The sequence below is a fragment of the Meleagris gallopavo genome, chromosome 4 (assembly GCF_000146605.3).
Source record: "Meleagris gallopavo isolate NT-WF06-2002-E0010 breed Aviagen turkey brand Nicholas breeding stock chromosome 4, Turkey_5.1, whole genome shotgun sequence".
NCBI lineage: Eukaryota > Metazoa > Chordata > Aves > Galliformes > Phasianidae > Meleagris > Meleagris gallopavo.
The window spans coordinates 8,546,422-8,571,126 of record NC_015014.2 but is presented as its reverse complement, the minus strand read 5'-3'; the positions used below and the strand labels follow the sequence as shown (position 1 = coordinate 8,571,126).

General features: G+C 41.1%; 1 protein-coding gene across 3 annotated transcripts in view; it reads left to right on the top strand.

Moving 5' to 3' along the window:
- Positions 1-24,705, top strand: part of SLC7A11 (solute carrier family 7 member 11) — a 61,149-nt gene that overhangs the window by 19,928 nt on the left and 16,516 nt on the right. For all 3 annotated transcript variants that reach the window (XR_002113930.2, XM_003205399.4, XM_019614485.2), the window contains exons 5-6: positions 1,056-1,155; positions 3,618-3,662. Coding sequence is in view for 2 of the 3 variants with exons in the window: in XM_003205399.4 (XP_003205447.1) it covers positions 1,056-1,155; positions 3,618-3,662 (145 nt within the window). In the remaining variant the exon portion in view is untranslated. The remainder of the gene's footprint in view (positions 1-1,055; positions 1,156-3,617; positions 3,663-24,705) is intronic.

Below are 24,705 nucleotides of genomic sequence, written 5' to 3'. Positions count from 1 at the left end.
TTTTTTTTTTTTTTGCGGAGGATCATTGCTTCTCAAGAAATCTGGGGGCTTGTGGGCTGGTCTTTTGAACCATAGAGGACCTTGCAGATGGGTAATGAAATAGCACAACCACTGACTATGTCAAAGGCAAGCAGTAAAGCACATAATGTGATCTTAGAATTCCCACTTGTTTGTTACAATTTTTGGAGGACTATTTCCTTGCAGGCTTTGTTCCTGCGTGGGTCCTCCCCATTGCATTGTTCAGCTGTAGATACCCATCCACGAGGAGAGGTGAATGTCTGGTGTTCCTTAGAGGCAGCGCATTTACACCAGCAGGAAGACTACTGGCTTTGTCAGCACCTTCCTTCATTATCAAAGGATTGGAAAGATCTTTACTGAATATTCTGTCTCACGGTATATATAATGTTTTTGGACAGAGACTTTGGTTCTCACACACTCATTTTTGGTACTGATCTTTAGCACTCAGCTATTCCTGCACCTTTTCTGCCTTGTACTTTTTTCAAAATGTCTAAATATTTGCATTTAGAAAAGCATGATTCTTGCTATAACATAAGCGATAGTGCTGCCTATAATGCAGAAGAGAAACTTACTAAACACTGAGAACTTCAATCACAGGAAAGCTTAAGATACTGGGTTTTTTTCTTATAAATGAAATGCTATTAATGCTCCATTTTAAGAAAATGTTAACTAACAAGGGAAATGTTTATAGCAAAAACCCCAGAGCTCATTTTGCTCTTCAGTGTTGATATAAGTCACTGCTGGAGACAACAGTGTGGTGAGTGTCATCAAACTCAGAATGCTTTACAAAAACTAACAGGTCAGATTCTGCTGTGACATGGTTAAGGACACCATGAGAACCTTTAACAGTTGCTGGCAGAATTTGGCTGCGAGGGTTGGGAGAGGAAATTAAGGTCAAGGGCAGAACTTGAAGTCAGTGAACTACTGGGTGATTAAACGTTCCATGGTGTGATATATTTATTTGTTTTAAAGTAGGAAGTGACCAAAGAGCTTGTTTTTCAATTTTATTTTTTATTTTTTATTTTTTGATGTTGCAGGAGAAACACGGCACTTTAAAAATGCCTTTTCAGGGAATGATGCCAGTATTATGGGATTACCACTTGCTTTCTATTCAGGAATGTACGCCTATTCGGGCTGGTAAGTTGTTGAAACCTATAAGCATTTGTCCTGAAAGCAAACACTAATATGAACTAACAGAGGCATTTATTTATACAACAGATTGAGTCGCACATTTTGCCTCTTTTGCCAAACAGCACTGTGTAGAAAGGATAGCTCTTGCTGCTGTCCCATATGCTCGGTAGCTTCTCTGTAGGCAGCTCTGGGAAGGAAAGATTATTCTTTTTCAATATGCAATATGTAAGCACTCAGTGAACACTAAAAAAATCAGGCATATTTCTGTTCTCAAGGTTAAAAATAAAAGCAACAAGAAGTGAATGTTCTTAAATTCTTACTAAGTATTTTAATAGAAGGCTAAAAGGGATAATATTACATTAGATTTTGTTGAAGAAGACAATAATTACGTGAAAAAGATCTCTCTCAATTGATATAAAGTTGTAGATCTCCATCCCACTTGTGTGGACCTCAGCCTTTGCTTTGTAAAAGCAGTGCTTTAGAATCAGAAGCAAACTCTGATAAGGTCAGTGCAGACCACAAAACAAGATGAAAACACTGATTCTTGTGGCTTCTGCTCTGGCAGAATTGGACCTCACTTAACAAGAAGTGCAACTGGCTTCCATAAAAGTTAAGTGCTATTCACTGCGAGCAAAGTAATGAGAATCTGCCTTCAAGTATTTGGCTCAGAACTTTCTTTTAAGTTCTCCCCACCGAAGTACACAGTGTCTGGTTTGAAAGGAGCTTCTACACTTCAAATCTACCTTACAATTTGTTTGTGCTTAGCGAGGGCTCCACTCTGCACAGTGCTGATGTGCTTTGCAGCAGTGGCATGAAAGAAAAGACTACAATATACAACAAAAAGACTGCAGAGCTTGGGCTTATTTTTGAGATAGCTTTGTCTGGAGGTCTTCCTTTTCCCTTCCACAGCCTCACAGGCAGTGAAGTTCTTTCCCTTGTACAAAAGCTGGGGAACGAATGATAAGGAATTTATTTATTTTATTCAGAGGGACAATGGGACCAGCATCTGAGTTCTCTGTTGGCCTGTAACTCCCCCATTGCAGGAGCAGTATAAACATGCACACTAAAGCACTGAACAGCACTTTTGTATTAAATGGTGGGTGGGTGGGGCGGGGGGGTAACCTGAGCGAGTCCACAGCCTTTATCTCTGATAGATACGTAAGAAAAGAGCCTGGCATTTTGAAGGCTGAAAGAAATTGAACTCATTATAGGGACAGTCTCTTCCCTCTTCCTTCTCTGATACAGCCACCTCTGTCTCATACATCCATACACATGATGGTTTCTCACTTTTAAAATATTGCCCTTGGTGTACACATTTCTGTGGTGGCAACTTTAAAAGGTCTTTAATATTATTCATTGCCAAAGCAGAGCTGGTTTACTGTGAAATCTTACATCAAGAAGATTGCTATTCTGCTGTTGTTTCTTTCCTATTTCTTTCCTTTTTCCACATGACATTCCAAACCTCCTGAAATAAAAATCATCTCTGTTTTTCCCTTACACATTCTGACTTTTATTTCATGGTCCTGATTTGCCACTTATAGAAGAAATTAGCAGGAAAAGATCTCGTTTGGCTAGTGCTTCTCCTAAGCTGCCTATTTGTCTTTGTCACCAGCTCAAATTGATTGCCGGAGAGCACAGAAGAGCAGACCATTAAGTGGAGTGTCAATACCCTTGCACTATCAGTTTCATGGGGCTAAATCAATCCAATAAGCTGGATATGAAGGAGTGCTGCAAGTGCTGGTGATGTGTCCCAGGACAGAGGCAGAAATTTATGCATAGCCTGTGACACTATTATCTTTTAATGATACAGCTTTAAAGTACAAAACAAAGGTGGTATTGCTTATGTATGTGGGCTCATCCTGCCCAGAGCAAGTATAGATTACTGGGTATAAAATGCTGGGAGAAAAAGGACAAATAGAGAAAAGAATGCAAGGAAACATGTCTTTGCATTAATAAAATGACTAATACAGGACCACCAAATTACTTCTACCTGGTAGCAGCACTCAGGCAAGAAAAAATGTCCTAGGGGTCCTGTTAGCCAGAAGCCATCCCCCTTTCGAAATGTCCTGACTCCTTGTTTTGTGCTGCACACAGTAGCAAGTCTAGAAACAAATGCTGAGGAGGTTGGATGAGATGGCAAACCTGGCTGTGTGGAATTTCAAGTTGGGTCACAACATGGCAAAAGACTTGAACGTGCATATCTTTGGGTCTATCTGTGTAGCATTAGGGGGAGCATAGTTGGCCTATCTCAAGGGAAAAGATGTGATTTTATCCCACAGTGACAAGACATAGCCTTTGTCTTTTTTTTCTGTTTTGCTGTCATTTCTGAGAATTCCCTTCCTGAGCGTGAGGAGCCTGCTGGAATTAACAGCACTGCTTAACTAAATGCATCTTCTTGATTCTCTCTGAAATAAATACAGAATTAAAATCTACTGAGGCCTCATGATATATTTATGACTCTTTCCTAGGTTTTACCTCAATTTTGTTACCGAAGAAGTGGAAAACCCTGAAAAGTATGTACCTATTTTTAATTTTATTTTTTAACTTTTGAAGGGTATTTGTAAAATACAAAATGTTGTAAAAGTAGTGATCTTCAGAAATTCTGCATGCTGGTCAAATTGCTTACTTTCCAGCAGATCTGATATCTGTTTGAATTGCAACTACTTAAAGATTTGCTATTTTTGGCCTGTCGTGACCTTGTTATGTGTTCTGCTTTCATGTGCACGGAGAGCAGAAAACTAAGCAGCTCTCCAGGGCTCCGATCTCCCCCTCAGGATACAAGTAACTATCAGTGGCTCCTTTCAGTGAAAGTTGCTGCTATCCTGTCAGGGAAATTTTGCCTGAGAAACTTCTCTGCTGCAATATTTGGCAGTTTTGCTATGTTTAAATATTAATCCAATACTTAGTTCTCCTTGCTTTAGATGTCCCTGTGTTGCAGGAGCTTGAATGCGTGCAGAACAGCATCCCATCCAATTAAGCCTAACATGGAGTATTGGTGGGAGTCTATTTCAAACCAGAGATGAGATCTCTCATAGTACCTGTCTGCAAAATGTGAAAAGAAAAGCTCTCCTGTTATGGACAGCTTGACTTGGCAGGTCTGCTTTGACAGATACATCTTGGTGGAAGTGGCCAATAGTAAAACAATATTAACCTTTTCTGCAATTAAAGAAAACATCTTGCCAAATCAAATTAGGTTATTTGAGGGAAAAAAATAACTATTTACTTGTTTAAAAATGATTAGATAGATGTCATTTCCTTAGGTTTTCTTTTTTAAATGAGACACGTGACTGTACCAAGTAACTCTGTTTAAAAGGATCTCCAGCCCTGTATGATCATATAAAGCTGTACATCTGAGATGTGTAAAGAAAAAAACAACACACAGCCATCAGCAGGGAGCATGCTGAAGGGCTTTAGGTGGCTTCTTCAAAGTCTCAGTTCAGCCTGGTGCCATTCGGTATTTTTCTGAGAGACCTAAAAATAATTATATATATAAAAAAGATGTTAAACATGAGGGTGGCAGAAAGGCTGACAGATTTCTGTTGTCTCAGTGCCTTTGAGGGGTTCTGGGTGTTAACAGTCTCTTCAGTGCGATAAGGATGTGTATACCAAGGCATTTATGACTGGGAGCTGAAGCCAGACAAATGCAGGTGGAAATAGCATTAATATTTAACAAGGTTGACTAATCATTAGAGCAAATACCTATGTAAACATTCGATGCCTCATCGTTAGTCTTCCATTCAGACAGAACACCTTTTTAGAAGCTTTGCTTTAGTGAAACCCAAGCCATTTGGCTCCATGTCAAGCAACTGGCTGACGCTTCCCATCCTGCGACACACAGGGGATCAGGTTAGAGGATCTCATAGCAGATCTGGGTTTAGCTGCCAGGAATCTATGTACTTTATAAAGTTAAGGGAGGCAGACCTGTTGATTTTTATGCTTTAAAAAAGTCACTTTTATGGCAGACTGATTTAAAAAGAAATGTGAAACTAAATGAAATGAGTTAAATGATTCTGGTTCAAGTCTGTTTCAGGAAATTCTGGGAGATGGCTTGGGAATCAGTCTTGATGATGGGTTCAAAAGTGTTTGCTAGATGCAATATAAGTTAGGAATTTTCATATGGTTAACATCAGTACTGTACAATGTTTTTAAATATACATATGCTTACCACCTTTTGGGACTTCTCATACAGGTATGTGTCTCTGCCATCCTGCCAACTGTACAACGACTGACTGAAGTGATTGCTGATTTTTGTTAGAGCTAGTTTGGTTTGTGTTGCGGTTTTGTTTTGTGTGGTGTGAGTTAGAGGTGTGCATATTTTTGATCATGTTGCCCTCTGCTGCTTAGGACAGAAAGGCATTGCTGTCCCACCCCCCTTCTCAAAGCAGGGCTGGCCTTGCCCACCTGATTTGATTTCTTCCCAGGCAGCTGTGGAAAATCAGCTCGCTTTTTCCTGTACAGTGCTGTCACAAAGCTGTTAGGGCTTCTCTACATTACTCTGCTTGTTGGGTTGCACTTGGAGACAAAGATAAAGGCAAGAGCACAGTACTTGTAGCAGGGTGACTGAGATCACAACCTCCGGGCACCAGGACAAATAAACAACGGAGAAGGCTGGGATTGTACACCCTGTTTAGTAATTGGCAGGTGGGGACAGGGCGAGTGGCTCTTTGCTGTGTTAGGAAAGTCCTCTGCACTCCCTGGAAATGGGGATGCAGGACTCCCTTCACCCAAAAAGGGGAAGTGAAACAGTGGGGATATTTTTTATCCATTTGCCACCTGTGAATGGAAAAAAACCCCAAGCAAGCCCAAACCAGTTGCATACAGGCATCACGCGAGCCACTGATCACATTCAATGTCACAGGCATTTTTATAATTTATTTTGAGCTAGGATACTGTCTTTCCTCTCACTCTTGTAGCGTTCCTTATGTTAAAGATCACACATAGTGCTGTAGTGATACTCCAGGTGTTTTTGAAATGGAAGAAGTGCAGCCTCGAGCCGCTTGGGGCTTGTAACAGCTCCAGGTGTGCAATTTGTAATATTTGTCAGTGTTAGGGATGCAAATTGCTTACAGCGACAGAGGTGAATGCGAGGATTCCTTCTGCACTGTGCATGCCAAGGTAAATGTTTGTCAGAGAATCAGTCACAGTTGCCTGTTTCCAGGTGTGAGGCAGCTTTAGAGTAACAGACAGCAGGAGCTTGGGCAATCAGCCTGAGCCCGTCCCCTCCTGCTGCAAACACGCAGGGAAATGTGCTGAGAAGGTTCTGGGGGCAGCAGCGCCCTTACGTGAGTGGGAATGCAGAAATGCTCCTTTCTACTGGGTAAGTCGTGGGCTGCCTCTGCACTCTTGTGTTGTTGAGAGAGAGAGAGAAGGACCAGAGCCTTTGATTATATCATAAAATGCACAGGAATATGCAAACATCTGCTGGGTCATCTTTTAGATGGAGCAATTTTCCAGATAGGGATTTCTTTGTTTGATGTGATGCGTGGTGCACCAGGAAGTTTGCTGGAGTGTAGCAAATGCCTCTGGAAGGGCAATGGGGTAGGAGAGATGCAGGGATAGATGGTTCTCTTAGCCTTACCCAGTGGAAAACTGCCCTTGTGCTCTGGCAGAGAGGCTTTTTATATGGGCCTGGGAGTCTATGTGGGTGCAGCACTCTGCCTAGGCACAGTAAATTGCTGAGTTAGATGTATAAATAGGATAAAATACTATGGGCCTGAGGCACTGAGATACCTAGGTGATATGAAATCCTGGACAGGGAGAGTGGAAATGAGCCAAGTGGAAAGGAAGCGCCCTTTAAGTTACAGAAGGGAAAATGGGAAAGGAAAAGAAACAGCTTGAAAGTGAATGCTGTTGCTGTCTTTCCAGACTTTTGAAACAGCAATGATTCTCACTTTGGAAATGGTACAGTCTCTTCTTTTGTACACTCGAAAGGACATTAATATAGTGTGAGCTATCATAAGATGTAAAAGCAGCTGTTTCTGTCTCCTGCTAAACCCCCTTTTGATGTCTCATTTTTAAGCCTGAACTTATTTCTTTTATTCCTTTCTGCTAAAGAGCTTCCCCCGATCAGTGCCAGAGGGCCCTGAAGCAACACCAAGTCGGTGTTTGTTCCACTGGGAGCTGTGGTTGCAGTGCTCAGCTTCTTTAATGTGCGGTATTTTTAAAAGGAGCCTGAAATAACTTTATTAACATGAGTAAGTGGAACAACACTGAAGTGTAATAATGCATTCCTTTTTCACTTTTACTTTTTAAAATCATGCTTTGCATATGTGTGCTGGCTCAATCGTGATTGCTGTTTGAAATGGAATCTCTGACTAATCCCCGAGGCAAAGCTTCCCTACAATAACCTCATGCAGCCACATCACGCGCGGCTTTGATCTTTTCGATTTTCTTACATTATAAGGATCAGCCCTACTCAGACTGAGGTCATATTGTATTGTCTAAATAATAAGTGAGCGAAGGAACAGCCAGGTCTCTGAAAGAGTATTTGTCACCTGAAAATTGACAGGAGCTGTGTTGCCTGGAGCAGTAAATTTAGAGGACTGGAAATCAAGCGTGTTGAACTTTCAGACTCATTCCTTATACACAGTCTTTGAGCTCATCTGTATTCTTGAGCCTCTGTTCTTCCAAGAAACAGCCCGAGTTATTTCAGTCAAGACCCCAGAAGCAGCAGGTGCCCAGTCAGTACTTCCTTCCTCCCTTTGCAGGTGGAGCAGGCTCTGCGGCTGGTGCTCGACTCTGTCAGGAAATTTGACAAGCTGCAGAGGAGGAAATGGTACAGCAGTGTTTTACATTACAGCGCTGCCTTCAGAGCCTTGTCAAAGCTGGGGCCAGTTCATGTCAGGTGCTGGCCAAAGAGAACCCTGCTTTAAAAAATTCATGAGCCACGTCCTCAGTGTGAGCAGATGATGAGCCTGAAGGCTTCATGTTATAAAGATTAGGCTCTTGGCGGAAGGGCAAAAATATTATTTCAGTTTAAGAGAAAGGAAACTAGGACTTGAACTCATTAACAACTTGAGGGAAGTCTGTGATCAAGTGGGCAACTGCAGGTATTGATTCACAATCCTTCTGGAACCCCAATATCTATTTTTTCTTTTACAATGTGATTTTTTTTGTCAGTGCTGTTGGACTTAGGAAATATTTTTTGCTTTAGTGGTCTTCAATTTCAGTTGCATAAAACGATGAACAGGAGATTTTTTAAAGGATGTGGAGCCTGAAAATATTTTACAGCAGATAGTTAGATTCCTTAGCAGTTAAGTTAAGTAAATCTGCTATCTGGCCTCATCTCTTTTTTTCTTTTTCTTTTTTCTTTTTTTCTTTTTCTTTTTTTTCTTTCTTTTTTTCTTTTTTTCTTTTTCTTTTTTTCTTTGTCTTTTTTCTACCTGTTGGACTGTTTCATTTGCAAAAATTCTATTTCTGTTTGTAAAATAACTTTGGTCCAGCCCAAGCAATCTATCATTGTTTAAAAAGTTACACAGTGCAAAGAACATATTATTGAGATGTATAGTGTTTATAAGCCTGGTCTCAGATTGATAAATCATGTCTTGAGCTGTTGAAAAGCCAAGAAATGAATTGCTTTGCTATGACCTTGGGGTCTGAGATTAGTCAGTTTGTCTATTAGATTTTTCCAGTGTTCTTCTCACTTCATTTATTCCTTCTTTTCTAAGGAAGCAAGAAACAGTAGATGTATAGCAAGTCACAAAGCCTTGATGTCATTAGACATTTTTTAAAATTAGGGTTTCAAAATGTTTGCTGTAATCGGTTTTTATATTGGATTTAAATAATGTGAATGTCGTGTCTAATTAATCTAAAGTGTACCACCCATTTGTATTAATTAAAGTTGAAAGTCACACTTGGCATCTAGGAGGACCGAGCGAGGCTTTTTCAGGGTGTCTGCACACCATAGGGGTGCAGATGGGTGGGAGGAGAATTGTGGCTGAGACACGGAAACTCCCCCAGTTCTCTTGTTTGTAGCTGTCTGATTTTGGCACTTCACATTAGAATAAACCTCCCCTTCCAAAATCAATATCAGGAATTTGAATTGTGCTGCTGCTCACTACCAGTCGAGACCACCAGTAGGTACCCCATGTGTGTGATGTGCTCAGTAATCACAATGGAAAATAGTTTAAATGTTCATTGAGAGGACGCAAGCCATTGCCACCTCTGTGCTTCTCTGTTCACTTTTGATATTTTATAATTTAATGCCAAGCTCTATTCAGAAGCAGAATATCGATGATTATAATCTTAGGAACCACAAAATGAATGAAGTAAGAGACTGACCTCCCTCCAGCTATTCTGTCTAATTTGTGACCCGCCTCAACGCTGCTTTTTATTTGGGTAAGAAAGACAATGTAGTTAAAAGCACCAAACGGGGACTCAGGAGATCTGGTCAAGCACAGACTTGCTGAGAAAATGAAGGCTGGGTTACTTCATTTTTTCTTCTCCTATTTCCCTGCTTTCTCTCCTCCCTTCTATTTGTATCTGCCTTATGGTGTGAGAGGTACCGTGTCCAGGCTGCAGTTTGAGAGTCTGTAATTGTTCCAAAGTTGGAGAACCTGGAAACTTTCTTTGGATTTAAAACTGTCTCTCCTGCCTGACCCGAAGGCTTTAGCAGGTGGATTAAGCCCTGTGTGTGGCTTCTTTAGGGCACAGTCCTGTAGGGCTCATGTGGTATCAGTGGAACAAGGGAATGTGTAGATACATACACAAACCTGACAGCAATTAGCAGCCGAGGGTTTTCCCCATGGGGCTACAATCTCTTTTTTTTTTCCAAATGAACTTTGGACAAGCTTTCTCACAAAGTAGCTGAGTATAAGCACAAATCCTTTGAAGTCTGAAGCTGGATTCAGATATCCCGCCTTTATGTAAGCGGAGCAGCTTCTCTACCTGCAGACTGAAACCTTTCTTTTGTTATTCAGTTCCATTTACTCATAAAAGATGCATTTGCAAGTTGTTTTGTTCATGTCAGGCCACAGTGCCAAATATTCGGTGCAGAAATTATAGGATTTACATCTGGAGATAATCGGGAGAGACAAAAGCTAATCTTTCAGCTATTTTGCAAAGCCTATTTGCTCATGTGAATTCGTCAGATTACCTTAAAGTGAAACTCAGGTCAGTACATTACTTGTGTATTGAGTTATTTTTCTCTTTGAATATTTACTCTCCATCGTAGAATGAGAATGTTCTATTTAAAACTCTCCAGCTACTTCTAAGCCGTTGTTAAGGAAATCTTACTCTTTCTAATTTTCTTTGCACCTAACGGCACAGCAAACTGCCTAAATTCCATCAGTTCTCTGCTATGCATCTCAGAAGACAAGTTGTCCAAACACCAGTGAATCTAACCTTCCTTTCCAGAGTTTAACTGTGCCCTGTGTCAGGGGTAAAATGATCGATTCACAGCCCTCAGACCTATAAGGACCTTTAATGGGGGAAGTGAATCTCCTGAATGCAGAAAACAATTTACCAGACCAAATATCCTACTTCCACGGAATCAAGAATGGGTTTGGCTATTTGTGAAGTATATAAAAAAGAATTTAATTAAGTCTGCGATTCAGTAGCATTTGTGTGTTTTTGTGAGGGAGAAAGAGATCATTATTAGATCATAGGGGAGCTAGTTCACCGGCATGAAATTGGTCTTGATAAAATGAACTTGCTTTTACTTTTGCTCTTTCTCTAAGCTTATTAACTGCTTACTGCTTGCATGCTTCACATCATCAACTCATTCATTATGGTTTCTTATTATAAGGCTGATAATTCATTTCTGAAGCTAAGCTTTTCAGTCTTGGATGCATGTTTTTTAGATGGGTTCAGATTTCTGAAATCTCAGTTTGGAAATAAATTTTTGCACTTTTTACTCTAATTTTTTGATGCTCCTTCTTTTGCTGCAAGCTGGAGATTCTCCTAGAGTGGGACCCAAATATTCTGAATTGCTTTGTTCCTATTTATCTTTTTTTTTTTTTTCCCAGTAAACATCTAGTTTGGAAGAAGTTAATTGGCAGATAACTTGATGTTTTTTTCCTGATTTCTAAAGCATCTGTACTGCTATGTGCTGTCTCTCAGTGAAGCTCAGGTTTGGGGCTGGGTTTGTGGTGTCTGTGGCTCAGCCTGGCAGCCCGTGCAGTGCTGCAATGCTCAGCCCCTGGCTCCTGCCAAGCTTCCCAATGTGTAATACCCAAAGGCCCCAGGTACAGCATCAGGCTAAGAAATGCTTGACAAAATATTATGTGGGAGGCAATGCAGTCATTAGCTATGACATGATATGCTTCATAAATACAATTCGTCGTTAGGAAGGAGTAATTATTACTTAATTTGTAGTTGATTCCAGCTAATTTTTGCTGATGGTTTGGGGCAGCTTGGATTCTAAGCTAATTGCAGAGTGTGGGGGACTGAACAAGCTGCTTGGCCAGCTGTGATGTCAACCTAGGAATGGTAGTATTGCTGTCTGGAAAATTTTCTTGCAATTTCTTCCTAATTCCTAGTGGGAATGGCAGTAAATCAATAAGGAATAATGCACTTGTATAAAAGCAGCCAGACTTCCTTCGGGACATACTGCTGTGCAGTCCTGCACGTCAGTGAGTGGAGATTTTAGTCACAAGTGAAAGGATCTGGAAGAAATAGTCCATGCTGGAGCAGCAGATGCTGTGGTTGGTTCAGCTGAGTTCTGCCTTCAGCTTTTACTTCTCTCTCTTCTCCAACCCCCCCAGGAGACCTGCTGTAGATGGCCTTGCCTTCACAAGCTGTTACTTCTCTGAGGGTGGATGCAATTAAGCAATCTATGAGACGTACAAATGTTTGAAGGGCTGCAGAGTGCTTGGGAGCCGTGCTTGGGAGCCGTCTGTGATGGGGTTTGGTGGGAGTCACTGAATGCCCAGTGTTTTCAACCACCTGGAGTGAAGGAGGGAAACTGTGACTGTAATTGTTGGTAGCTTGAATTAAAACAGGGAAAAGGTCAGGAGGGAATTGAGATTGGAGACCCAAATTAAAATCCAAGTGATTTTTTTTTTTAAAACTTCAATTGTACTGAACTAGATTTTTAGATTGGGTAACGTAAGCTACCCTATAGTCTTGCAGCACAGGTGTTTCTTTGACACTGCAATTTTCAAGTGTTTCAGCAGAGTAGCTACTGCAAGTAGCTCATAATACCTGAGGATGTGAATTCAGCCCTTTAGTTTTTGTTTTCCCTGTTCGAGGCTATTGAATGCAAATTTCTCCTACCACACTTGGGTGTCCTTTGCCCTAGGGATGCAGTGTTGCCTTCTGGATAGCAGTCAAGAGAAAGGAAAACAGGGAGCACACCTGGAAAACAGGATGTGCCGTGCAACATGAGTCTGCAGTGGTTGACACCACATACACGAAGACTCTGGAATAGGGATCAGAGGGATAAAAGGCTTCAGCAGCAAGGATAACACACACTGCCCATTTCACTGGGCACTGTCACCTCTGCAGGCAGCTACAGGTAGCTGCTGCATGCACGCACTGCTTTCCAGAGTGTGCACATTTTCTTTCTACATTTTGTTAGGGACTGACCTCATGGGTGCTATCACCATCTATAATGCCTAGGAAAGTGTGTGTAACATGCATTCAACAAACACTGCTATTTCTTTTTCCTTTTCTCTTGTGTGTTTCTGTTTCTTTCCCCAGCCCATCTTTATGGTGCTTTTATGAGTACTGAGTCCTCTGGGGAAATTCCATGCCATGAAGAGGAGAAATGATCTTTGCTGCAGTTTTCAGGCCCTGGCACCTGTGTAATTCATGGCTGCTTTCTAAACACCACTTTAGCATTTGAACTAATTCAAGTGACTTCCAGTCTTTCTGTCCTCTGCTTCCACTTCATTAGAGCTACCTGTGACAGGTCAGGAAGTGTAAATGAGAAAAGAGACTGATGTAATCTGTGGTGTCTGTAAAGACTTCAAAGATATACCTTGATCATTAATTAAGGCAATAAGGATGTCTTATAAAATTGCAGTTGGGAAGACTAATAATTCTCTATTGAATGAAGAAAGGCAAGGTCACTTGTATAATTACCTCTTCTAACATTTATATTCCTGGTACGAAATGCTTCTACTCTCACAAAAGTTGAGGTGACAGCTGTGGAAATATTCAGGACTGGGAGACGTAACTTTGACAGCTTAAGCTTTGAGGTCATAATAAAGGAAAGCATAGTTGTCTTTTCTGTTCATTTGTTCTGCTTTATTTTCCCAGTGTGAGCATTTCAAACAGTCAGAGCTAACTTAGAGCACATGGATGCCTAAGGAAGGGTGATGGGCAAAATGGAAGAAGAACAAAGATGAATGCTATGGATGTAGGGTTCAGTATTGCTGTGCTGTCTTTTAGCTGTGGATATTTGTATTGAAATTAATAGTGCAATTTCTATTCACTTTCTCCTAATTGTCTGATGTAGTATGCGATTCTAATCCCTTTTATGTTTTAAGAATGTAATAAAGATATTGTAAATGGTTTCAGCAATGAAATCAGAAAGGTAGTCAGCTGCTTGAGAAATCGGAAGTATTCAGCTAACATCACTGGAGGATGGAAGGAAAAAAAGAGGGTGGAAGGTATTTGGGGAGGTCAAGGCCATACTGCCATACTGACACAGCTGGTGATGACTGTGCTTCTCTGGGGCATGAGAGGGGTGATGCGACCATCTTTCTGCTAAGGCATCATGTACATTAAGGAAGTGCTTCCTTTGCTGGATTTGCTCATGTTTACATAGATTCTGTGGTTTAAGACAAAAGCCCAACTTGAAATGAGAATGACTGAAATCTCTCAGAATTCTGGAAACAGTAAAAATTTTCTGAAGATTATTTGTAGTCCTGCAAATGCATCAGCATGGGGTAATCTCTTCTGCGTGGGAGTGAAGATATTGTGACATCCTGATTTTTAACAAGTGACTTCCCCTGTCAGTTTGATGTTGAAGATGTAAGGTGTTGTGACCAGGCAGAGGCAATAGTTTTACCCGCTGAAAGTTTTACCTGCTGGTTTTCTTGGGCCTCGCCTTGCTAGAGGGCTCTTGGGTGGCACAGAGCTCCAAGTTCTTTTCCCAAGAGTTTTACAAGGTTTTGGTGTCTCTGAGCATAACAGCATGGTGTGTGTCTGTGTTTGCATCAGTGCTGGGAGGCAGCTGCCCAGCCTGTTGCTGTGGCCGTGCTGTGTTTGCGTTGCCCCATGTCACATTGCTGCAGTTTGCCTTCTCCAAACCCTGGCAGCCCACTTGGCGTGCTGATGTGATAACCTGCTGAGTGCAAGGTGTGTTTGCTTTGCTTTTTGCCTTCTCTGTTTGTTTATGTGAATCATTGTTACTGTGAATCAGCCCTGCTAGAGAAGTAAAACAAATGTTTATTCACAATCTCCCTGGGTAGTTGGCAATATCCTAATCTGCTTTAACAGCAGGCTCGTGTAATGTAACAACTAAACAGTGTAGCCTTCTGAGTTTCCACTGCCTCGCGTTTTCCTTCATTTCCCCCACTTTGGCACCCAAAATACACGCAAGCCTATTGGAACATCTCCTCTTTTGCTGAGGGATGTGCAGCCCTAGGTCCACAGCTGTGCATGTATGGGAGGATGACGGCACATGGGAACTCAGAGCTGCTTTGCAGAATATTCATTGCAGGAATAAAAACCACTTGCAAGACTGATGCTGTCTTAAAGCTCCTAAGCTGTAAAACCTATTCTGTTTTACTGGAGAGATCACAACTCACGTTTAAGCTAGTGAAGGCTGTGGGCTTTTGTTGGCCCTTTTTGTTCATTTTTTTGAGGTTCTTAAGCGGGTTTGTCTTGGTGGCCTGGCTGAGTTCACCAGAGAAGAGATGAGAGGGCAGTGCATTTGTGGTAGATATGAAAGTGAGTAAACTCACCCCCTCAGCTAACCAGACCAAACCAAACAGTGTCCCAGTAGAAATCAGATAAACTTAAGTCTATAGACTTACAGCGTCAGCTACAGCATAGTGATGTGATTTGTTAACGTCAAACATTCCAACCCAAATCAACAAGTGCTTTGGCTATCTAAGAATTACTGGTTTGGGAACCAGTTTTTCATTCAGCTGTGATGATCTGCATGTTCGTATGATAGTGCAATGCAGGAAAACCTCGATTGTGCCAGCTGATAACTGCTATCAGGTTGCACTTCAGGCTGGCAGCTGGATAAGGTAATAAAGCATACGGGGACTTGGCATGTTTCAGAGCCTGCCCTTTGATACAGAGTGCAATTCTGCGACTCTCTTTTTGCTGTTGAGTAGTACTCTGTAGATCACATAGATAGGAGGAAACTTGTGACCTAGACTAACAACTGTTATTTGCAAAAGCAAGCCAACACCTGCTACCTAAGTATAATTATGTACAGCAGAGACTGCTGGGTTAATTCAGCTTAATGGTCTGTGCCTGCTACAGCTTTTCCTGGTTGCAGAATTGGAAGAGTTTCTTTGTGCCCCCCCTTATTCTTCTTTCCCCTTAGTGCTGAGCCTCAGAAATGATAACATGCGGAGCCCTAAGCGTTATGTCAGAATCAGTAGCAGCCTCTTGTATGCCATTAATGGCAACCTTTTACAAGAGCACCCTCTTAAACATCTGTAGGCTGATTCCAGCAACTGTATGAAAGTGCATTTTTTTGTTTGTATAAAACACAAGTTGGAGAACAAAACACAAATAAAGAAAATAACTACTAAAATACCAAGGGTATTATGTTCTTTATTGTCCCCAGGTGTATTGGAAGTGACTTACAGAACTACACAGTCTGTAATTACCATGTAGCATGTCATCAAGAGTATTTATCCTTTAGAACAGCCTAATCAAAGCATCAATAGCAATCATAGGTATCATATCAATAGCAATCAATAGGTATCATTGTACATGAGAAATGATGTGTATTTCACTTACGTCAGCTAGCAGAGCAACTTACCCAACATTTATGCTGTCGTCTTTGGATGAGAAATTTAACGCGGCTGTCTTATTTGTTCAACTTTAATGAGCAGTGGAATTGCTGACTTGTATTTAAGTTATATTGCAGTTGTATCAAAACAAGACCATTTGGATTTGTGCATCTTTCCTGTAGATGAACGTCTCCCACTCTGTGATGGCAGAATTTCCATCAGAGAAGGCTGTAGGCTCCTCTTACCCAGTGAGTGTTGAGATTCATGTTCGTCTGCATACCTCTTCCCTACGTGGTAGCTGTTTTGTGTCTATGCTTATGGGTTTGCTGATATTTTGGGTTGCTTACTGTGTAGTTTATGTTTTGATATTTGCCTTTGTGTGCACTGGAAATTTAAATATGCAGTGACAGTGATATATTATTTAAGTGAAGGAAATGGTTAACTAACATCCCATAAGGGTTTTCAATCATTTAAATTACAGTGTAGCCTGCATCCATGAACTGTAAACTAAGTGGATTTATATAAGACTATAATGGCTTCAGAGGATCTGTGAAGTGAATAATCTGCATTTTACAAGTTGCACTGCTGTGGTCTATTATGTCAATCCTCATTCACTTGTAGCGCTTGTTTTTGAGCAAGTACTCTTATTTGCATCTTCACCTTGTCATTATGTTTTCTTCATTGCAAAAAATGCAGAGTATACAATAACAGTATTTAATTTTTGAAGTGTCCCTTAGAAGGATAGTTTTGATATCATCATTTGAAAAGATCTAACAGCAATGGAGGAACTCCCACCGTAGATCATGAGAATGGGTAGAGAATAGCAGCACTCCAGTATGACAAGAGGTTTAACTTGTATTGGGATTATTTTAGTAAAAAAGAATCAGGCTCAGCCTATCACAAAGGACAAGCACTTCTATTTTTTCACATTCACTTACTACAGAACAACAACAGCAACAACAAAAACAGCTGCTAAATAAAACCAGATGAATGTAAATATTTATCCACAAATATCATGAAATTGCAATTCCTTAAGTGAAACTTCATTGTAGAATGAGCTTCTTGTGTGTCTAAGGTGTTTTTTCTAGGCTTGTTTTTAGGTGTGAATGCTAGAGAGGCTGGTGCTGGCCAGTGTTCTATGGAATACCAGGGCACAGGGCTTCCTGGTGGCACCATTACACAGCTTTTTAATGGGTTGATATTGAGTGAGACTAAGAGACAACATAGAAAGGTCTGAAGAAAACATCGTTATCACTTTAAGATTTTAGCTGAAAGAGTAGCATCTTATTGACAGAAGATACACTGGACAGTGTGCAATTGCAAAGATCCATTTAAAAAATATATCCTAAGCCTCACTGACCATATTGTCCAAGATCATTGAAAAAGAATAATTCTGGCTAGTTCGTGTCACGATCTGATTCGAAATACTTTGAAGGAGCTGGTTTTTCAGAAGGGTTTTAATACCTTAATGTACTTTATACCTTAAGTACCTTCAGTACCTTACACCTTAAATATAAGCCTTTAAGGCTTAGACTTGAGAGTCTCAGCTTGGACGTAGAAAATGAAAATTCAGCTTCACCATTGATTTTGAAGATTTTGTATGTATATGCTTTTCTTCTCCTGTGCATGTGATTGTAGTTCAATTATTATGAATTTTTAGTGAGAAGCAATAAAGCTAATAAAATAGAAAAGCAAATATTCCCATTTGAAGTCTGTTCAGTTGCCTCCAGTAACTGTACTGAGCAAAGGCACATTTCAGCTCACACTTGGACGGATTTCTCTTCTATGTCAGAACTCTGTCATTTTGTGGAGTTGTTTCATTGTGCTGTCCCACATCTAGGGCTCGTCTGCTGGGCTGTCTTAGCTGGAGCCTCGTTTCCTTACTTACTGCATAGCAAAATATCTGTCTGCTGGACAGCCCCTTCTTAGCAAAGCGGTCTTGTTAAGAGCTCTCCTTTTAATTTCATTTAAACCCTTTTATAGCTTTAAAATTCTAATACTTCAAGGCACCTGCAGTTGCCATTTTTCTCATTTCGAATTCCTTCAGCAGAAGAGTCTGCCTTGGTAAATGATATTTCAGTTTCCATGGTGCTCCTTATTACAAGTAGCTGCTCTTTTTTCATCACCGAACGGTGCAATTTCCATTCATGCCGAAATATCAATGGTAACATACGGCAGCAAATTGTTCCTTCATGATCTTTGGCATTGTGGAAACTCTCCTGCTCAAAATTAAATGTCAGGGAATTCAACCAGTATGAAAAATCTGATTCCTTTCAGAGACACACATGGAGACATAAGCTCCTTCCTCCACCCCTCTGTGATCCTCAGCTTTTGTCTTCTGTTGCTCCCATAAGGCGTCATTAATATGCTAATGGCAATGCTTCATTAGAAGTTCAGATGCTGGATGAGGGACGGCGTTCCCTCCTGTACCCACACCAGGAGCTGGGCAAGGTGCTTGGTATGCAGGCTGCTTGTCACGGGCTCTGAACCTCCGTGGTTCATTTCCAGAATGATAGTAAACGAGCCGACCCTTTCCCTTGCATTACTTATGGAGTAGCTTTGCCATTTACTGTTCCATAAATCAGAAACGTATGTCCTCAGTATAGACCATAGAAATGCATACAGAGCAAGGCAGTGCTCTGCTTTCACCCCATACCAGTTACCTGCAATTGCTAGGGCACCTGTGGGAGTATGGGAGGGGTGCCGTGACAGGTCTTTTTAGTGGGAATCCAGTTGCAAGCACCATAATCTCTTTCCTGGTATTACTTGGTACCTACTCCCTGCTGTTTTACCTTTCTGAGCTATGGGGCCTGGTCAGCTCATTTCCCATCTCAAGTGCCTTGTTTGCACTGCTAAATCCCACTCCAGCTACTGCCAGCTCTGCCTGCTGCTCTTGGTGCTTTATGGGAAATGGTTCTGTAGGGCCATAGCTCTGCAGGCTGGGAAATGTGCAGGGAACTTCAGGAAATGCCTCCTTTCCTGCTAGAAGTGATTCTGCCTGTGGAAAGTTGACCCCATTCATAAATCAGGTGCTCAGTGATTTAATAGTTTCAGACTTCCAGGACAACCTCCTGTAATAGATAAAACTACTTTTAATAGGCAATTATCTCTTGACACCCTTCTTATTACATTTATTTTAAGTCTGGCAGTGAGATATGTTTCTGTGTTGAAGAGTTAAGAGGAAGTTAGAGCTGAGATCCTGTGCTAGATAATGCAGGTTGGAGGGAGAGCCTGGAAGTGCTGCTCTGCTCCACTCCCCTTCATTTCCATATGCGATGGAATTGATAGTCCCAGCCGGTGTTTTATTTTTAGCATCTCATGTCAGGTTGGTGGTTATAGCTCCCTTGCCTTTAAGCAAGCACTGTGATTTACTATTGCTTCTCATCATAACCTCCATGACTGGCAGGGCTGTAAGCACCGCCGGCAAATAGGCCTCAGAAGAAAATACAAAGCTGGAGCGTGTGAAGGAGCAGAGATGCTCCCTTCATCTCCTGGCTGAATGGGAGCTAAGCAATACAAATAAAATCTGAGTTTTTGGGCCTCGACTGGAAAAGGTTCTAAGCTTCCTAGAGTACATGAAAGTTTCCTACCAGTGAAATAAACAGAGCATGTCAAAATGCTGACACTTAGTAGGGAACAAGGAAGTCATTTATCAAAGTCATGATTGAAAGCTGGTAGTGACGATACATTTGTATTTGAATTCTCTGAGTCTAGATTTTTCTTTAAAAGACAACCTTCTGTGGAAGAGTGGCAGACACTGCTTTAATTATGGGTCCAACCTAAGGCACACTTTTCTTGCCTAGGTTATTGACGCTGTCTCTAAAGGTGAGCAACCACCATCCATGAAAGGTCTGAGGATCACCACTCATTTTGGGCTGTGAAATGCTGAGCACACATTCCTCAGAGATCCTGCTCAGCTGCTGCCAGGTTTTTCAGGCACCTGACTTTCCTCCAATGCTAAGCCTGGCCTGTGCAGGGATGAGCAGGACTGACTGTTACAAGGAGAAAGAAAAGCTAGTTCAGATCCTTTGGACCTATAGGTCCTCCAGAAGGATGTGATTTATGATCAAGTTACAGTGCAAAATAAAAGCCAGGTCTGTTTATTTATACATCTCTCAAAAATAGTCATAAACTTTGTACAGTAAGATTGCAAAGGAAGCAATCTAGAGACAGTAGATACTGACACTCAAGGAATATATGGAGATGGTTTATCAAAATGCTGAGTGAGACGTCACAGGAGGATGATTTATATCTTAGGTTTTAAGTCTATTTTATTTCTTTTTTAGATACATATTTCTTAAAATTTAGGCCCTGTTTTACTTGCATTCCCTGTCATGTCAGCAGCTCTGTTTTCCTCTTTTTGCGCTTATTTCTCGGTTAAGAATACTTAATGCTCAGTGTAAAGGAAATGTGTATAGCAAAGCAGAGCCAGTGTACCTAAAATTTAGTGTTGTAATCTCAAAAGTCCTTTGTGGATTTTGCTGTCATCCTTAATACGTGCAGTGGTTTTCCTTGGAACAAATGGGAGCTACCCACTCCATGGGAAATGACTTAGGATTGTTCTTGAATGTCCAATGTCTCCTTAGCTAGCAGTCCAAGTTTCAGATGACTCAATTCTGCTCTTCAAAGGAAGTTATTTTGTAAAAGACATTGGTTTAGCAAGTTAGGACTTGGACCTGAATATAAACAATTTCTGCACTCTGGTGAGATTTGGCTCACCATAGCCTGAGTGGATATGTGATATGACTACAGCCAAGTTCAAATCTCTGTTAAAAGATTACAAATCACACTGCTAGTGTAACAATTAGCCTTAGGCTCTCCAGGGCTGTCACCAGGTTGGCTGAAAAAAGATGTTAAGGAGAACAGTACTCTTCTGTGCAGGCGGTACCCTTCTAGGTCTTAAGTTTTAGTCAAGAGAGTATTTATGCTAATTCACATTTTAGGAAACCCTGCTTAGAAGGGCTACTGAAAACATCTGAGAAGTTAATAAAATCTCCTGCCCTTCCCTGCACACTTACATCACAGTTTGACCCCTCAAAGTCAGTTGGCCATAGAAGACCCCTTTTATGAACTGTAACCAATTATAATCCGAACCTGTGAAGTCAAACACCAGGAAGAAAGCAAGTAATTAGACACAGCAGTAACCTTTTTCTTCTCTTGCAAGGTGATGGAAAGTGAGATGGGCTTTAAATGCAGACTTGATTCTTCACTCTATTATCCTGATGTCGTGCTGCTGCATCTCTGTAGAAGTCAGAGGTACAGAACCAGGGCATCAGAATGGAGACAGAAGCCCTTCTACTGGCACCCCAGCAACAGAAGAGTGTGCTGCTAATAGCCAGTCTCTGCTTTTTCATTTCTCCCCTGGAAAATTGCAATCTAAAGAAGATAAAGAGAAGTCACATAATTTAATAGTGGCTGCACTGCAAGCCCACTGACAGCAGTTCCAGTCTGGAACATAAGGTTGGGGAGCAGTGAAGGGAGAGATGCAGGGATCTGCTGAGGGGAATGCTTGGTGCAATAAACAAAATAATAAAAGTTAGTTTCTAAAACCAGTCATTGCTGAGAACATGTTAGTCTTTACAGATGCATGGACTCAAGATGTGCTGTGATGATCCCCTACTTTCTGCCTCTGTATTCCTACCTTTGATTCTGTTCTGGGAGGTGGCCTCTATGTTCTGCATCTTCCTGTTACTCCATTTCTTGTAACTGATGGGTGTAAGGTTGTAATTTTCCCCCACACCAATGTGTTGAGAACCATTTGATTCCTTTAGTGTGACAGGATGTCTTGCAGGCACTGCTTTTAACATGAAAAGGCGAGTAAGCGTGTGTCAGATCCTACTGCTGTGTTGCCCAGGATTCAGGGTTGCCATTGTGGGAATGCTTGGAGATGTAGGTCAGTGCTGGTACACAGTATTTACAAGTTTGTGTGCTTTCTTCTCTTGCAGTGAAGTCCTGGGAACATTAAATTACCAGGGTTCTCTTTGCTGCCTTCTGTACCATATGTGGTTATTTTTTTTTCCAGTATTGAGATGTACTTGTGACTTATTCCGCCAAGCTTTGGCCCTATGGACTGTGCAATTCATGATTAGATTTTAGGAGTGCCAAAATCTGGAAGCAGTTCATTTGGAAAATTGCTTAACAGATTGCAAATGGTGAATAAATTATTGCACAGGGGAACTTTTGAGAAGGATCTTGAAATTCCCATGGTTGTAAATTTCTGACTAAAGAAATGAAGAATATGTAGGATCATGCTTGTGAAAACCAAATCCTCTCTTGGAATCCATGAGAAGGAATTAAGAGTTCTCCACTCTCCTTCTTTTAAATTTAAATACAACAAAAATTCACAATTATCGCAATGTAGTAAAGATGTGATTGATTAAGTCTAGCTTTACCAGCAATTTTTGCATTTGTCTAGACCCTCTTACTTATGTTCCTTGACTGGGTCCCATCAATGCAGTTTTTTTCTAGGGCAGCCGTCTCAAACCAAGCATTTGTAAAACTCAGATTTAAAGTGCATGCAGGGGAATGATTTTGTTATGGCCTCTAAACAGCACAGGATGTGGTGACAATGTATTTGGTACTTGTGACCTCAGCTGAATCTGTGGGGCATATTTTGGTGGCGTGCTTGTCATTTCATAGAAAGATCAGTCTGCAGTGGTCACAGCTCTTAGCAGTTACTGTTTGTTGTTATAAAATTTGTCATTAAGCTGAGCTATGAGCTGTAAACTTCTGGGAATGTTCCTCAGCTGATTTATTGACATTGTTCTTCTTATCCCCAGGTTCTCACTTTCGATTTCTTTTTCTTTTCTTTTCCCCTCCACCTTTTCTTTTTTTTTTTTTTTATTACTTCTTACTCAATCTTCTCTGTGCGTTTCTCTCGAAAATATGTGTGTGAGGTGGTGTGGTGTCAGAGCAGATTATCAGAAGATCTATGGTTCTGCAACGCCTGGGGTCAAACCCAAACCACAGTGGATATCCTGATTGACTGAACCTGTGCCCTGGCTCTGGGACCCTTTCAGACTTGAGAAGGAGAGAATTTATTTCCAGGCCATAGAGCAGAGCTCAGCAGTACACAGCAATGTATTTCAGCCCCACACAGTCACAGGTGGGACTAGCTGTATTGCTAATGCTAGATTTCTTTGTGGTGGTGGACACCTCTGTGACTTTTCTTCTGGAGAGCAAAAGGTAGATGTGACCTGCGCTTAAGCTATCATGATCCTTCATCACAATTACTTTGTATGTAGGGTAGGAAGGGAAGATTTGCTTTGAACAGTAATTAGGGGTGGTGAATCTGAAAATGCATAGAGATTCAATTCAGTTTTAACTACCATTTAAAAACTTCTTTCACTGTCTAAATCTCATCTGATTTGAAAAATACTTTTAGCGATATTGTCAATATTTTCCCAGCTCAGGTCTCCCCAGAATTCCTGCCTTTTGATACTGATTTTCTTTGAAGTATCAGAGAAGCAGCCTACCTGAATGCCATCTTGGTGGTAACACACAGGCCAGTTCCAAGGCATCCACACTAAGAGTTCTACTCAGAAAAACAGCTACCTTGAGAATGATTTCTCTTTTTTTGAAATACGTTGAGATTTTACTCTGAGATGAAATGCAAAAAGAAAACACTGCCCTGCAGTAACCAGTGACAACTTCAGTGCAAGTTCAGGTCCTGGGTCAGCTTTATACAAAACAAATACGTCAGTCTTCCATGTCTGAGCATAATACTGTGGTTTTTAAGCCATAGGCCATCCTGAGGTCTGTCTGGGTTGGACAAGAATTTGTCTTGGCGCTAAGACTTTTTTTCCAAAGAAATGTCATACTGAAATGGTTAGGTTTCCTGTCAAAAGTTTTAGCTTCAATGAATGAAAAACTTCATTCAAAAGTGAGAAATATTTTCTTCCTTGAATTTTCTGACTCTCTCTGCTCCAAAACGGTTGTCTAGCCATACGGCAGTTATGAATTCACAGTGTATCAGAAACGTCACTTACTGGCTTGCTAACACCTTATGTTGCATTTGGTTCATAGGACAGAGAACTGAAAAGGTGAAATCTATGTTCTTAGAGGTAATTTAATGGAGAGTAGACTTGGGTCTTGTTCTTCCTGATTTGGAGAGAATGCCTAGGAGAGCAGATGAAATACTAGAAAACTGATAAAGTGATCTTTTAATGGCATTACAGTTTTTACCCCAGTGTAGTGCCTGAAGTTGATAGCAGTGAATTTGATGATACCCTGCTGCAGATTGAGAACTGCCTCTTGATTTGGAAGGATAAGAAAGGCACGATCAGAGCTCTTACTTAGCAGCACTACAGAGGGTTCACACCTCTCTCTGTGTCTTCAGATGAATCAAGAACTAAGTGTAAATCTGAAGTGTCACTGAGAAGCAAGCCATGCTATATACCTCACCCCTGAAGTCCTGCACGTGGCCTTTAATTTTCTTGAAATCTGTCATGGGGGGCAGCTGCCAAGCAGCCCCAGGCCAGCTGTGTGCAAATGTGCTGCATCTCTCCCAGAGGCATTCATGCTGAGGGACGAATGGAACCACAACCTGAGCGTGCTTTGCTCTGAAACTGCAAGCTGCAACACTCCTTGTGGTGCTCCAGGTGCGAGTTGGGATCTCTGAGCTTCTTAATGAGCTGACTACTTCAGGCTTGTTTTGTTATTTTGCTTTACTTCCTCCTCCTTTTTTCTTTCT